Source organism: Ptychodera flava, unplaced genomic scaffold, assembly GCF_041260155.1.
Source record: "Ptychodera flava strain L36383 unplaced genomic scaffold, AS_Pfla_20210202 Scaffold_57__1_contigs__length_852473_pilon, whole genome shotgun sequence".
NCBI lineage: Eukaryota > Metazoa > Hemichordata > Enteropneusta > Ptychoderidae > Ptychodera > Ptychodera flava.
The window spans coordinates 337,741-354,611 of NW_027248379.1; the positions used below are offsets into that span (position 1 = coordinate 337,741).

Below are 16,871 nucleotides of genomic sequence, written 5' to 3' on the forward strand. Positions count from 1 at the left end.
GATGGACTTGCCCCAAGTCTGCATCGTCGTGAACAACGTGCCTCTTTACGGCAACAGCTTAGCGCTTGATTTTTGCGTAGGTCAGCGGAGCGGAAATTATTGCTCTGGCTCGCGAGAATGTAAGTCTGCAACCTTATGAACATCAAAAGCGAGCAAATAGAAGGAATAAAGCAATAGACTATCTCTTATGGTGGTGATATCGCAAAATTGAAGCAATGTAGTTTTGCCGACTGTAGCGTAGACCGTCGGGTAAAGGGTGCAAGATGCTCGCGATGGCTTGACCAGCCAGAACTGATGCGTGTACGCACAAGAATATAGGCAAGTCACTGATACTGCGATCGAAACTAAAGTCTCGCTACTACGCTGGCTGAATTGCCTTTGAATCTATGGAGGAAGACTTATGAATACAAATAGAAGGTAACCGATGGTTCGGGTTTGTCAGTAGCATAATCCAAAGCTTGAAAACACTGCACGGCTGACATTTCGGCGAAAATTAAGTACAAATCTTGAGATATCTACAAGACAATTACAGAGCCTCGTCCTTAAGGCATCAATCGTTCACATGTTATATCAAAGCATTTTTAATACAGCTGTAAATTTTTAATCCCATTTCTGGATTGTAGGCGGCGAATGCAGATCGTGCAATCCTCGCTGCCAACTTCTTTACATTCGGATCTTCACTTGTTACCTAATATGTGATTTAGAAATGGTTATTTTTAGTTTTTGTATATGAATGATGAAGTAGGACTGTTGATAAAACGTTATATTTCTTTCTTTCTGTGAGTGTCCGACAAAAATAAGGGCCGACTTGCAGCGATTTCGAAGCTGTTATCCAATTGGTTGGCAGAATCGTACCGTTATAATGAAATAATACAAATAAACTCCCTAAGTTGCTGTGAATAGTGACAATCGACCAATCAGATATAACCTTGCAAACACGCTGCGAGTCAGCCGAAAAATAATGTTTCCGACAATTTGAACGATCGATAAGCAAAGTTTGTTGGGTGCCGACCATACCTTTACACCAATTGACAATAGAGGCTCTATGTAACAGCACAGGTTCACTGCACAAATACTGCACCATGGAATTAATTTGAAGAACAGTTCAAAGATTACGAAGGTTTAGAGATGGCGTTTTTGTCTCCCTCTAAAGTCAAGTCATTGAGGGAACTTGAACTCTTTAAGGTTGGCGACAAACACAACACTGTGCAGTGAAATTTTACAGTCACTAGAATGTCCATATTTCACCAGTTCTTTGCATATAGAGTGAGTGCCCGTTCACTCATCAAAGTGAAAATGTACATTTGTAAGCATACAGAAATTTAAATACATGTTACGATACCTGTACGAAAATGAAGATTTGTAGAGATGCTGTAAGACCATAATACACGGGGAAAATATACAGCATTTGTAATGAAAAGCTCCAAAAGAAGATCTTGGGCCAAAATGACTGTACCGGTACAACAAAACTTTCCCAGCCCATGCATGCAGTATGGCTGGCCCGCGAATACACTTGCATTACTGAACTTTCAAACGGTAAACATACTTCGATAAATCGTTACCAATAACGTAGCTGTACATACTTTTATGTCTTTGCTCAGTGCAAATGAGAGGTATTGGGCAAGGGAGTTGATAGTTATTCCCCCGTACAGTGATTTCTTTACAGTGTACAGTACGGTATACCGTAGTTATCACGACGATAAGCTTAGTGTTCGCCACCAGCCAGTATAGACAGCGAAACACATGAGGTAGGCCCGGAATTTACTTTTTATGGTTGAAGGTAATGCCTCAAATTCTTCAGGATTTGTAAACTTTCATCTTTAATAGAGGGTCACATTTACCTGTACATGCGACCAGAGAAAACTACAGAATCCAAGTATTCAGACATTACTGGTAACTAACAAGGTCATGGTCCGATTCCATTTCCCGCGAGTAATACCCGAATGTGACGTAGTGTCATGTGATTATTATTCATGAGCTGTCATTACTGTTCATGAGGGCATGTATATCTCTCTTAGCCCACGTATATTCAAGTCAGTCTCCAGCTTACCATCACACTATGTACGTAGCTTAGAGCTTAGTGTAATAAAGTAGCATCTTAGATTATATTGTACTCGCTGTTTCCAGTCGTCTTTACATCCCTTCATCATTGGAATACCAGCCTTGCCGGCCCCGACACGCTACCACATAACCGTCAATACCAACGTAACCACGGTTATATCACATTGGAGCCAGCGGTTGTGATTCTAACTCACATTCTCAAGACGGACTTGGAGGAAACCTGGTTGTAACAAAGCTTAACCCGTGAGTACTTTAAAGACACTATAAGCCGTGTGTAAGACACACTCAGAACTTTGACAAATAACTGTGTGCTACTAAAAGCTGAGAGACTCGGAACGAACGCTTCTATGGTTGTTGTAACCTGACTTTGCTACAAGCAGCAAGTTAAATATCTGCCGGAACTTTGGAAAGTTATCTGCAGGGGAGACTGTCGTCATTTTATGTATGCATTAGCGTGGTAATGCATAGCAGAATCTCCGATACCTGAGATATTCCAGTGGAACTGAATTTGCTGATCAACTTAATACTGGTGCAGACGTCGCCGTGTGGACGTAGCTGATAGACCAGAGACGAGAAGTTGGATGTTGTGAGCACTGCCAAAGAGAAGTCAACCATAAGCAGTAGAAGCAAGTTCACAGAAGACGGACGACAATTAAGAAGACAAAAAGAACTTTTGTGTGAAGTGAACTTAATTGAACTCTGCCGTTGACACTGTCTTAGAAGCAGCCGGACTTGCTTATTTTTTATGACTTTGAAATTTCTTGAAAATTTCTGTGTGCAGAGAATTTTCACAATCTTTTGTTTTCAGTGTTTAGTTAAACTTTCAGTATACGCGGGAAGACACACCCTGTTGACGCAAAAGACTGTAAGTACTAATATAAACACTTATTGAAACAAAGTCTTAACGATCTAAAGATAGGTTGTTTTTCTGGGGTGAACGCCCCTTAACTAAGTACCTGTGCAAATCGTACGACTGGAAATTTGCATTTCTGTGATTGTGCACTTGTGTATCTTTTCATTAGCAGTGAAAAACAAAGATAAGAAGCCGTGGGAAATACTATCATTCAGTTGCATTCAATTAAGAAATTTACACTGACTGGGTGGGGTCAACACACTTTGTTGTTGATACCATTGCATTCTAGGGGTGACCAGGTAAGTGCATATCTCTTACTACAGCCGTGTGCTTGTGAGTGAATGAGTATGTCCGATACGGAGGGTGAAGTAAGCTTTCCCAGTATGACAGAAAGCAAAAGCCCGACAATTAAAAAAGAGCCTATTGATGATAATGGCGCAACAAGTGGTTTAAGTGGAAAAGAATTAGCTGAAAACCTGTTGCATCAAAAGAAATTCTTCAGCTCAAATTGAATCTGTATAAACAAGAGCAGGCAAATCACGAGCAGCATTTAGAGAGAGAAGGCATGCGTATAGATGCAGAAAAACAGAAATTTGAGCAAGAAAAACAATTTCGTGAACTTGAACTAAAGGCAGAAAGAGAAAAGCGCGAACACGATTTGAAAATGAAAGAATTAGAGGTAAAAGCGAAGACAAAGTCGCAAGATACGGATCGTGAGTTCAATGATTGGACTGCTAAACTCCCTCAGTTCAAAGAAGGTGACAATGTTGACACACATTTGCGTACATTCGAGAGGCTAGCTCGAACGTACAGTTGGCCTAAGAGGATTTGGCCAAAGAAATTAGCTCCGACTCTTGTTGGTAAGGCCCAGGAGGCATATTCTAGGTTGAAAGAAGACGATGCCCTGGATTATGATAAGGTCAAGGTGGCTATACTTAGGAAATATGAGCTCACCAGAAAGTCATACAGAGTTAAATTTAGAGCTTGCAAACATACAGATGAAGAGACATTCTGTATGTGGGGTGATATTGTTGCCGATACTTTTGACCGCTGGATGGAAACAAGTGGGGTTCCGTCTTTAAGTGGTGAAGAAAAATATGAACGGGTACGTGAACTATTTATAATGGAGCAATTAGTTGAGGGCGTGCCCAGACAAATGCAAACATGGTTGAAGGAAAGGGATCCTGAAAACTATAAGGAGTTGGTAAAACTTGGTGAGACATATAAATCTGCTCATTCTGGCGCTGTTAGCGATCAGACTGAGCGGAAGCGGGGTTTCAAAAGTTTTAACAACAAACATAAGCAGCAAAAGGGTGAGGGAAAGAAGTCTGATAACTCATCCCAGAGCAGTGAGAAGTCAAAGCCCTCAGCTGCATGTTATACTTGTGGGAAAACTGGTCATTTGGCAAGAAATTGTCCCGAACAAAAGTCTGATAAAAATGCAGGTTCAGCAAAGACAAAGGTCGTTGGCCATGTCAGAAGTCAGGATGACAAAGGCTATGATATTTTGGCTGAATTTGGTAATGATTATCTACTTGGGAGAAATACTTACGTTGGGTGTTTAGACGGTAAACCAGTGAGTATACAGAGGGACACAGGTTGTTGTCAAACCTTGGTAAAGCCAGAGGTCGTACAACAATCTAACTATTTGCCTGGAGAGACTTGCAATATTAGTTTTGCAGACGAAACAGTGCACAAGGCGCCTGTTGTCAAAGCCCACATCGAAAGTGAAATTTTCACTGGACCTTTGCGTATGGGGGTATGGAAAGGTATACCCAAGGACGTTCTGCTAGGCGAGGACGCGCTTGCCTTGCAGGATCGCCGTGCGTTAGTGGTCACAAGACGTCAAAAGAAAGCGCAGGATGAGCGCGAGGCTATAGTTAAGCAAAATGAAATGGCGTCTGGCATGAGAGCAATACCTGTTGAGGAATTGCCGACTCTCAGTGAAGCAGAACAAAGTGATGATGACTTCGATGAGGAAGTAGAATCATCTGATGAAAGTAACAGTGCTTCAGAACACATTGACAAGGTCAATGAAATCCAAGAGGTAAATGGGTCACGTGATGAACACGATGATTCACTGGGTATCTCTAGATTGTTTGATGAGGACAATTTAAACGATTGGAAAGCGGATGATGTAAACAGTGAGAGTGAGTGTAATGATACCTCCCATGATGCATCAGCCCTTGACGAGCCGTTTGATGAAACTTCATCAGATCTGAGTGACATCAGTGATGACGAGGAAAGTGATGACGTCACTTCGAAAGTGTCCAAGAATATTTCCATTGGATTAAAATGTCAGCAGGAATATGCTGAAATATTAAGATTAGATCGGGATAAGTTAAGAGAACTTCAATCTGCCGATCCTACTCTTGCAAAGGTGCGAGAGCATGCAGATGCAAATCAATCATCGGAAAATCAAACTGGATTTTTCTGGCATGAGAAATTATTGTATCGTAAGTGGATTTCTTCACATAAGGTACGTGAAGTTAGACAAATTGTAGTACCGGCGGAATGTCGCAATGCATTGCTAAGAGTGTCACATGACATACCTCTGTCAGGACACCTTGGCATTGAAAAGACTAAACAAAGGCTGCTACAATACTACTATTGGCCCGGTATTTTCAAGGATGTTGCAGAATACTGCAGGACTTGTAGTCCATGTCAAAAATCTGCAAGACGGAGAGCGTCTGAGAAAGCGCCTCTTGTTTCGATGCCTATTATTAATACACCGTTTGAGTTAATTGCAATGGATATTGTGGGTCCCTTGAAAAGAACTCGACGCGGAAATAAGTTTATTTTAGTCATCGTGGATTATGCAACTCGGTATCCAGAGGCTTTGGCTATGCCAGACCAGGAAGCCGAGACTGTTGCGACAGCATTGATCGAAGTTTTTAGTCGGATGGGACTACCTGGTGAAATTTTGACAGACCAGGGTACAAACTTCATGTCATGTCTTATGACTGATATGTGTGTGAAGTTGAAGATCTCAAAAATTCGAACGTCCCCATATCACACACAAGGCAATGGATTAACTGAACGTTTTAACGGAACGTTTTAACGGAACGCTCAAGGCAATGTGACAACGTTTTGTAGCGGAAGACCCGAAGGAGTGGGACCGATATTTGCCGTACCTTCTTTTTGCGTACAGAGAAGTACCGCAAGCGAGTACCGGTTTCTCACCTTTCGAGCTAATGTATGGTCGAAGTATAAGAGGACCACTCGCTGTGATCAAGGATCAGTGGACTGAGAAAAGTTCACAGGAGGAAAACTTGGCGCAATACGTAATAACGATGCGAGAAAGGCTTGCCGACATGAGAAAAATTGTCGAAAAGAACATGGAAAAAGCCCAAGCACGACAAAAAAGGTGGTACGATAAGGGAGCAAGGAAACGTTCTTTTAAGGATAGTGATAAAGTACTTGTACTCTTACCTTCCTCCACGCATAAGTTGAGTGCTCAGTGGCAAGGACCATTTACTGTGGTGAGGAAAGTCTCAAACGTTGATTACGAAATTGAGCGAGGTGGCCGTAGAAAACCGAAGCGGGTTTATCATATGCTGAGAACATGGAAAGAAAGAAATAAACCGGTGTATTTTGTTGACACTGTTGATGTTGTGTGCAACAAGGACATAGAAAACTCTATGTACTACACACCGGAGGATCAGAGCACAGAGACTTGGAGAGATGTAGTAATTGCGGATTCGGTAACTGCGGATCAGCGTGCGGAACTGTTACGCTTACTGCAAGAGTACAGTGATGTTTTAACTGATGTACCCGGTTGTACTGATCAGGTAGAACACGATGTGATAACTACTGACGAAACGCCAATTTGTCAGAAGCCATATCGTCTACCGCAGGCAGCTAAACAGACAGTTAAAGAGGAACTGCAGAAAATGCTGAAAGCTGGAATTATCACTGAATCAAAGAGTCCCTATGCCTCGCCTCTCGTTTTAGTCAAGAAAAAACAGGGCGGAATTCGCTTTTGTATTGACTATAGAAGACTGAATCAGGTTACGGTATCTGACGCATATCCGATGCCTAGACCAGATGAATTGATTGAGGAAATCGGCGGATCGAATTATATATCGACGATCGATCTCACAAAGGGATATTGGCAAATTCCCTTGAGCAAACGTGCTCGGGAGAAGTCCGCCTTTATCACTCCTTTTGGACTGTATGAGTTTACTGTTATGCCATTTGGGATGAAAAATGCGCCAGCAACTTTTCAGAGGTTAATGGATAAGACATTTAATCAGCCCAGAGAAAAAGCATATATGGATGACTTGGGTCCACATGATCATTCATTGGCATATTTGAGACGTTGCGTAGATGTAAACTAACTGCTAGACCAACGAAATGCTATCTTGGTGGCAGTGAGGTTTCTTTCATTGGTTACGGTGCTGGAAGTGGAAAAATAAAACCTATGGCAGATAAGGTTAATGCTGTTGTCAATTATCCAACACCAGTGACAAAGCGTGACGTCAGATCATTTTTAGGATTAGCAGGGTACTACAGGAAGTTTATCCCAAATTTCTCTGACATTGCGACCCCATTGACTGAGCTGACGTGTAAAAATAGCCAATGTTCAATGGACTCAGAGCTGTGAGGATGGTTTCCAGAAGCTGAAAGATGCTTTAGCATCATCACCAGTTCTGGCGGTTCCAGATTATAATAAGCCATTTGTGGTGCAGACAGACGCGTCTGACCATGGTATTGGTGCAGTTTTGTGTCAGTATGATGACAAGGGAGAGGAACATCCGGTTCAGTATATTAGCCGAAAACTCCTCCCCAGGGAGAGAAATTACCCAACTATAGAAAGAGAGTGTTTAGCCATTGTTTGGGCTGTGGAAGCTTTGAATCCTTACTTGTACGGGAGAGAGTTTACAGTTCAAACAGATCACAATCCATTAGTTTGGTTAGACAAAATGTGTAGTAAAAATCGTAGGTTGTTGCGATGGAGTTTAATACTGCAAGAGCATCAATTTAAGATTGAGTACAAGAAGGGCAGCGAAAATACAAATGCAGACGCATTGTCGCGAATGTGGAGCTCGGATGTACGGTAGTGAGTGAAGGTGCATGAATGATGTAGTGAAAGGGCTGTAATGACCTGATATACACTGTTTTCAAAAATGCATGTTGAATTTTCAACCCTTATAGTAATGGTGTTTGCCCAGGTTGCTGTACCCGACTTAGTCAGTAGTTTTTTTGTCATGTACTTTCCTTTAGATTCAGTAGTATTAGCATTGTATTATTTCATTTTGATTTTTGCCGATTTTCTGAATTATTTTGCCGTACTAGTGATGTAGACTCCCTGTCTCCATCAAAATAAGGAGGGAGGAATGTGACGTAGTGTCATGTGATTATTATTCATGAGCTGTCATTACTATTCATGAGGGCATGTATATCTCTCTTAGCCCACGTGTACTCAAGTCAGTCTCCAGCTTACCATCACACTATGTACGTAGCTTAGAGCTTAGTGTAATAAAGTAGCATCTTAGATTATATAGTACTCGCTGTTTCCAGTCGTCTTTACATCCCTTCATCATTGGAATACCAGCCTTGCCGGCCCCGACACGCTACCACATAACCGTCAATACCAACGTAACCACGGTTATATCACACCGAAGTACATACCGTAACAGATGAATATCTACGAAGTTGAAATTATACGATATATTTGAGCCACGTCGTATTTTTAAAGTAACTCCCATATGGTACTAGTAATTTATTTGCAATGTACAGTAATGGATTCTCGCCACGATAAGGTTCGCCACTTTTCCTCCAAAAGGAAACTGAAAGAGCTCGGGGGAAATGCGCTGACAGATTACGTCACGGTCATGGCAGCAGCGTGTGCAATCACCTGCAGAATGACAATTCTTGAAACGTAAGCAGCTGCTACTAAATTTACGAAAGGGTAAAAACCTGCGGTACCCAATTGTTACATGCCGACCCTAACCTTTTCAAAGCCAAACACAGAACTGAAAAATTAAAAAAAAATTCGGCGAAAATTCAATTCAAGGAGAACTTCCATGAGATACACCAGTATTCAACTTGCAAGCAATTACTTAAATACGTTTTGGAACTCATTATGAAGATTTGTAGAGGTATTTGGTAGAGACAACCGAAAAAAACAGTTCTTTCCTAATGAAAACCTCAAAAAACTTAAGCACGCAAGAACAAAAAATAATATCTTCGACTGAAAGTGAGTGTGGCTGCCCCATCCGAAACACACAACAGTAATGCTGGCCCGCGAGTATTACTCGCAGTACGAACCTTACAACGATACACATTCTCCGGTTTACGGTTACCAATAATGTAACCAGTACCGTGCATGGTATGTCTTTTCTCAGTCCAAATAATGAGAGGTCAGTGTCGGGCACGGGAGTTTACAGTAATGCCGAGTACAGTGATTTTTACAGTGGACAGTTCGTACCTTAGTTATCGCTATGATGGCTATCGATGCGTGCAGAGCTGTAAAATCCGTCGATATGTCAGTCAAATTATAGTTTTCTTGATTATTTCATGGTGAATTCGCCAATTGGATTCGCAGAATCGCTATCACTCTGTAAAAAAACTACATTGCTAACAACACAAGACATAACTTGATGTTGTGTGATAAACGCATATTTCTAGTTTATTCTGTGCTTACACACCCACCTTTTTGTTTGCTCAAAGTTCAATACCTACCATGTTCTGTAATCTTGAATGTAGAGCTACCTTCAGACTTCAAACAAGTATATAAGCAGAGTATTTATTGAACTGAGCTATGTAACATAATGCTTTCTTTATTGACCGTGTTCATGGAGTTTCTTAACATAAATATCTTATCGTAGACTTGCTTCAAGCATGGAGGAAGGTACCTAAATGCTTCAAGTCTGTTGGCGTATAATATAAATATCAAAACATAGTAAATTTAAGGTATAAACTTCGCCTGCCCGGTTCGCATGTCGGGTTAGTGGTAAGCTGTTATCGCTGGGTGAACGATTTGCCTCATGTGCTGTTGACTCAAATGGCTAACAAAACGTCGTAACCCATCGATATTGTGACTGAGTACTAGTATGAACATCGCCTTGGAAAAGAAGGTGCGTCATAGCATGGATGTAATACATCCATGGTCATAGTCACTGTTAGGAAATATATTCTTGTATTACGTCATTATTTACAGTGTCTTACTATAGATACTCAGATAGCATTCATGCAGCTGTCGACAATCAGCTTGAACGATTGTTTACAAAGCTTCTCAGAATCACTACGTGATAGAAAGGCAACAACATTTCGCAAGCAAATCACTTTTGGTTTGAATTTACGTTTGGCGATCGTAATATTCTGATCACATCGCCGTCGAGTGTAGAGTACAGAGGTCACGGGACAGGTCACGAGACTTCAAGGACGCTGCAGTTGGTGACCATACGAACACCAAACCTCCAAGCACAAATTACGAAATTCATCAAAGAAATTTATTATTTATGCCCTTGAAAAGACGTTTTTACTTCTCAGTTTTTACATTCAACTTTGTGATCTGACCTCATGTGTATTTCCATTTCAAAGGATGACAATGTTCACTTGTTTTGAACATTCTATCGGCATAGACCTGTCATATATTCGAGTTCATGCCCCGTTCTTGTGATCGAAAGTGTCCAATAATCAGTCGATGACTCTATTTTTAGTTGAATTATTATTTCAGAAGTATCCGTATTTGCTAAGATTTGTAGGCGCAAACGACAATAAAATCGAGATGTCAACTGTTCGCCGAACTGATTGCATAGAGTAGTACACTGTCTATTACCCCGTGCTGCACCAAGCATAGCACCATGTTCAGTTCAGTTCAGTATGGTTGTTCCAACCGTTGTATGTCGGCTCTATAAAAACACGTACAAAACATAAATACAAACATAAATAAAAGAATCTATATTCCCCAGTCACTGGATTGTTTTCACGATGAAACAGATGATCCACGTATTTTGACCTGTGTTTAGAAAGGTTTTTTATTGGTTCAAGCTACACAGAAATGCGTCGGTGGTAGTTCCGTAATTTCAGTGCTTTCTTTGTCGAGTGCAAGGACATTCAGGCTGCTATCAAATGCAGACGAAAATAAGACAACAAATTTTCCCCAATGCGATGCCGATATTTGCTATGGAATGGCTCTGCCGATGCGCGACCAGTTTTACTTACCGATCTCGCACAAATCGAACAAATTTTGGGTATCGTAATTTATTTGATCTTTACATTTGATAAATCATCGACTATTTTTGTGGCATCGATTACACTTCAGACATGTTCGGGGATGTTCATGAAAGGCACTTTTTTGTTGCAATATTTTACAGACGGAAGTGAACATAGGAAACAGTGACAAAGCACTCTCTTTATTTGACTAAGACGTACTCTCTCTCTCTCTCTCTCTCTCTCTCTCTCTCTCTCTCTCTCTCTCTCTCTCTCTCATATAAACTTGTTTTAGTAGAGCCGTTCTTGCAATTTACCGCTGCACCCGCGGTATTACCGCGATCGCTACTAGTAATAAGAATCAATAGAGGTGTGAATGTTTCACCCCCAGTCCGCGGTAACGACTTTATCAGGAATATTCACGGAACCCTGAGCGGCGGCAATCCATGGAGACTGAACTACAATACATCGTTTGATGTTTTGATTCGTACATTCCATGGCATACACGTCACCATAGTAGAATGACAGGCGATATTTTCTCTTTTCCGAGGGAGTATTATGACTAGAAACAACAGCAAATTCACAGGTTGCTGCACTGTGCGATCGCACCCTCATAATATATGGACGTTTTTGCTTGCATTGTGTTTCATGTGCGATTTACGCGCTTTCCGTAAGTTTTCAGGGCAGACAATGGTTCGAAATGCGTAGTTTGCGCAGTTGAGAGAACATTACTAACGCCCTACCCTGAATGAAAATTAAGATTACAATGATAAAAGACAGGTGCATGGAGAAACGCAAGTCAATGGCACTGCTGAGGCTTGACAGTGAACGCTGCGGTCATGAAGTGACCGTTCGTGTACCCTGTCTGACTCTGCTCCATGTATAATCAACAAGATAAAGTAATGATCAATGACGTAAAGAAATGTAAAATAGTCACACATACTCAAAAAGAAGTAGTAGTTTGTGCACTCAATCGGGACTCAAAACACAAGTACAGTGAATCACTTCATAGGGCAACAGAGTATAAAGGTCAACACAGATTATGGTACCAGACAATAGATGGCGCAAAACTCAACTTGACTGAAAAACAACATGTTATCTCAACACTCGCTCCACGTGTATAGATTTAAATACGCGTTGTGTGGAACGTGTTAGTTTCTTTGAACTCGAGGTAAGATTTCCACGCACACGCTATCTCACGAGATGAGCATGATAATTTCCCTCGTGTTTACCGCGGTAATGATTAAGTTTTCCGATTCCGGTAGGGTATATAAAGGGGCTTTTACCAGTGTTGCCAGTCAGTCGACGGAAGCACAGCTACCTCTTCGAAACCGGAGTACATTCTAGCTGATGTAAGTATATAGATGTGAATTAGCGATATGTATCTGAATGACTTGACCAAAATTGATGAATCTTGCTACACTTATTGACGATAATATTATACAACATTCTTGAAAGTCATGAAGCATTTTTACTTCTTCCAAATCCTAATTTGCATATTTTATGAACTTTCTTAATTAGGGGTATTTATCTGAATTGACTACACTAAAGTTGATGAGACTTGCTATGTACATTAAAGATACTGTGATAGAACATTATTTAAAGTCATTAAGCGTTTGAAATTTAGCAAATTCCTTATTTGCATATTTAATGAACTTTTGAAATTGGGCATATATATATTTGAATTTACACGACCAAAATTGAAGAAATTTGCTATGTACATTAAAGATTTAGAGGTAGGCAATAAGCATTTTTGCTTCAGCCAATTCCTAATTTGTGTATTTAATGAATTTTCCTTATTAGGAATATATACTTTGATTTATTTGATCAAAGTTGGCAAACATGCTATGTACATCGATGATTATGCCAGGTTATTGGAAGTCATTTGCATTTTCATGTCAGCTTATTTATAGTTTACGTATATAATGAGCTTTCGAAGTTTGGAATATATAGTTTGAAGGACCTGACAAAAGTCAATTACACTTGTTATATATATAGTGGTGATACAATGACAGCAGTCAAAGAAATAATTATTTCTATTTCATCTAATTGCACATTTGAATACTTAATGACCTATAGAGTTAATATGTGACGAACATTGTTCATTATGTTGATTATAACACTTTCAATGGCAACGGTTCAAATTTACACATGACCGCAATATATAATAAAACACGTGAACATTTTCAGTTCATATCTGATTCAAATGGTTCAATTGCCGCCAAATCATTGATGATTTGGGAGATTATCATCTGAATTTAACAATTTTGGTAGATAAACCATGTTTTCAACTGCGTTGAGTCTACTACTGCTGTTTATTTTGTAATATTGTCCACTCTCGACTCAGAAAATTGCTCTGCGAGTGAATTACAGTACAAAAAATACGTTCAAAAAATGTATTAAAAAACTAAAACTAAAATTGTAATAAAAGATCTTCACTTCCGAACCACTTTTTTGCTAATTTGATGTCTTTACGACATACCAACATTCTGGATGTCTCTAAGTGTATTAAGCTCACATCAAGCAATAGGGGGAAAATGTAAAATGTTAATCAACCAACCCTATTATCCGTTAGTTAGTCGCACTTCGATTGACAGAATCAGAGTCAGCCGGGAGAGCTGAACAAATGATTGAAGGGCTACTTTTGTCAGTGATATGATATAGTGAGTGGATCAATGTTGTTTTTTTATGAACTTATATTGCTTTGACCCTGATCTGGACCCCAGGAAAACAGTTTATTGTTTGTGTGATTCGTCTCAAAGGTGTTTTCGAACGGTTTTGTATTCAAACTTGTTTAGTTTGATATCGGCCATTGTTTATCAAAAAGATGTGCTAGAATCTTTATGTTGTGGTCTCGCTTTTGTGGTTTTTTTTGCTCAGACCATTCGTTTCAAGTGTGCTTGTGCTTGGTTTTTCTTGCAAGATCATGATTTTATATTTTTATTCCTTTTCTAAGCTGTGATAATTTTTGGACAAAATGTCTCCCATGTTTGATCGCCAGTAACTATTTTCATTTTCGTACAAATATTGTTTGATGGGGATGGCTTTTGATGAATGGACTAAATGTCGTTGTGTGGATAAGTTTTGTTGTACGACGCTATTCTTATGTTTGGCAATGAGGTATAGCTGACGTTTTGTTAACTTCTTTTCTGGTGTACCGAAATATTTCTGTTTTTCTGTAATTTCATTGTTGAAGTTGTCGTGTGAAGAAATTGTCCCTTTTTTATGAAGTTCACATTGTTGTTGCATGTGTGAGCATATTTAAACAATGCACCTTCAACAAATCCTTTGAAAATGTTGTTTGGCCGACAAGAACTTCAAAATAAATATAGGAATTTGTCAGTCGGTTTTGTGGTGGTTTTAAAATTGTGCAATTCTGCCTCCACATATTATTTTTAAAGTATTGTCCTTTGAATTTAAATATATTGTGTTTGAGAATTATCACAGTAGGGATACCATGCAGGTTTTTAGGATATTTTGAAATCATTTGTGTTGGGTGGTGCTACTTTAGAGTCCATCGCCACAATCAATGCACGTATTGCGTCTTTTGTGGCGTGTTTTTGTACATTGATACCACGTCTGATTGGGATGTTATCAAAATAGGGTTTTCTGGTATTTTTTATTCTAGCTTGTCAAAGAAGCCTTCTTTGTTCTTCTGTGATTGTCTTCGGACTATTTTTTAATGAAATAGTCTAAAACTCCGAGATTTTTTTTGGAGCCTGGAACAGCCGCTGATAATAAGGCGTCATAAAAAAGATTGTTCCTTCCGGTGGAGTTTTGCGTATTTTGGTAGAAGATATCACTATGGTGTACATGGTTTTAGGTAGTGTGATAGAAAAAGCTGTAAATGCCTCCTCAAAAATTTTCCTGTCGCAAATGTTTTCAAGATCTTTTTCCATGTCCATCATATGGTTAAAATCGCCACGTGTTGCTTTACAGTAATATATGTGTTTTGAAGCTATCTTTTACTTTCTTTAATGTTATCTATCGTATTCCCAATTACTATATCCCTTCCTATATCAAAAGCTTTATTGTGATTTGTTTCTTGTGGGACAGATTGTTCAGAGCAGTCTTTGCTGCTCGAGTCGTGTTGTTTCTGATATGGGTTCCTAATGGAATTACTGCTATATAATGATCTTTGTTGCTTCCAGATAGTTTTTCTGTTTAGAGTTGTCCAATATCAGAAGTGACTAGGTGAACTTCTCTATGAAAAGATGTCTGATTAATTGATTCTCATTGTTTAACGCAATCTCATGATGCGTATTAATAATATGTTGATATCTCGTACGAATTGGTTACCATGTGGGTATTTTGGAGCGGGAAATATTTCAAGCCTTTGCTTAATGTTTTGATTCAAATTTGTTAACATTTGTTTGAAAGGTTTTTGATATATCTGTTGTTCTTTCTCAGTTCTTTGTTTTGTTTAACCTTCCATCGTGTCTTTTTTGTATGTCTGGTTATGCCTTGTTTGTTTGAGAAGCTATTTTTCATTTGTTGAATATTCCATTTGTTGTTATGTCTTGGTGTGTGAGGTGCCGGACACGTGGTGTGGTGACCTTCATGAAGGCCGGTTGGTTTTATTTTTTGACAGGAGAGAAGATTATTTTTTCTTGCCTTTGAAAGCTAGCTTACCGTGCTTTTTGCAGATTCCATGAATTTTGTTGAAAAGTTCCTTTCCTTCTATTTTTCACCTGGTTTTGCCGTTTGGTCAATACTTTCTCTATACCTCATTCGTAAATAAAAGAGTAATGGCGTAATAGGTAAAGTTATCTACGTAACAACCGTAAAAGCATCCTAATCAAACAATGTTTTATTAGAAACGATGATGGATGAATGATTGATAAAAAACAGAAAATTGGGTAATCAAATACTGGGCCCGGTTTTCCTGCAAAACCTATCACAGCATGTATGAAAACATAAAAGACATCTTCGTTCGAGCAAAAATCAGACACGAGGACAGTTTAACGAACGGTTTGAGCAACAAACTACGAAACAATCAGATCACAACATAACGATTCTAGCAACTCCCTTTGATGAACAATGGCTACCATCCAACTGAACATGTGGGGATACAAAACCATTCGAGGGACTGATGAAGGGACCTCACCTGGTCCTAAAACACCATTTAGACGAATCATACAAACATAATTTTTTTGTCCGGGGACACAGATCACACGACGAGGATCAAAGCACAATTCACTGGTGTATTACCATGTTTACCATTGTCATGAAACCACATTTATTTACTCTCATACCATATCACTAAGAAAGGTAGGAACAATGTGTGTTGCCTTCATTTCGTGTTCCATATTGTATCTGCTTTCCAAGGGTAGGGCATGAAACCTGCATGGTACTAATGGAATGTATTTGAGGATATCTCTGACACCTTTTGAACACTCATTGAACAACCAGTAATTGATGAGGGTCTTGCAGTTTTAGAAACGTTTCTTGAATATATGCATGATAGATCTAGCACAGCTATACATATGGATGATGCAAGATTGGCTCTATTTGCAAGTTATCTTAAAATTTAATTCCTCAAAATCAGTTGACAATCGAACAACATGCCAAATGTTATGCATATCAGGAAGGTCATATATGGGAGCAGGAAATGTATAATTCGCCCAGTAGACCTATACACTAAAAGAGTGGGGATGGGAATAACACTTGGCTCGTCCATATCCTATTGCCAAAAATTGTCAAGAGTCGATTAAATGTGTCTGTATAATAAAGAATGTGCTGGTAGGTGTACATGTTATCGCAGTGGACTTATTTGCACAGTACCGTACTTTGAAGT

General features: G+C 39.5%; 1 protein-coding gene across 1 annotated transcript; it reads left to right on the plus strand.

The window, feature by feature from the left end:
• Positions 1-3,479: 3,479 nt before the first annotated feature.
• Positions 3,480-5,975, plus strand: LOC139128508 (uncharacterized). The gene has a single exon (XM_070694273.1). The coding sequence runs from the start codon at positions 3,480-3,482 to the stop codon at positions 5,973-5,975; it is 2,496 nt and encodes an 831-aa protein (XP_070550374.1).
• Positions 5,976-16,871: the final 10,896 nt, after the last annotated feature.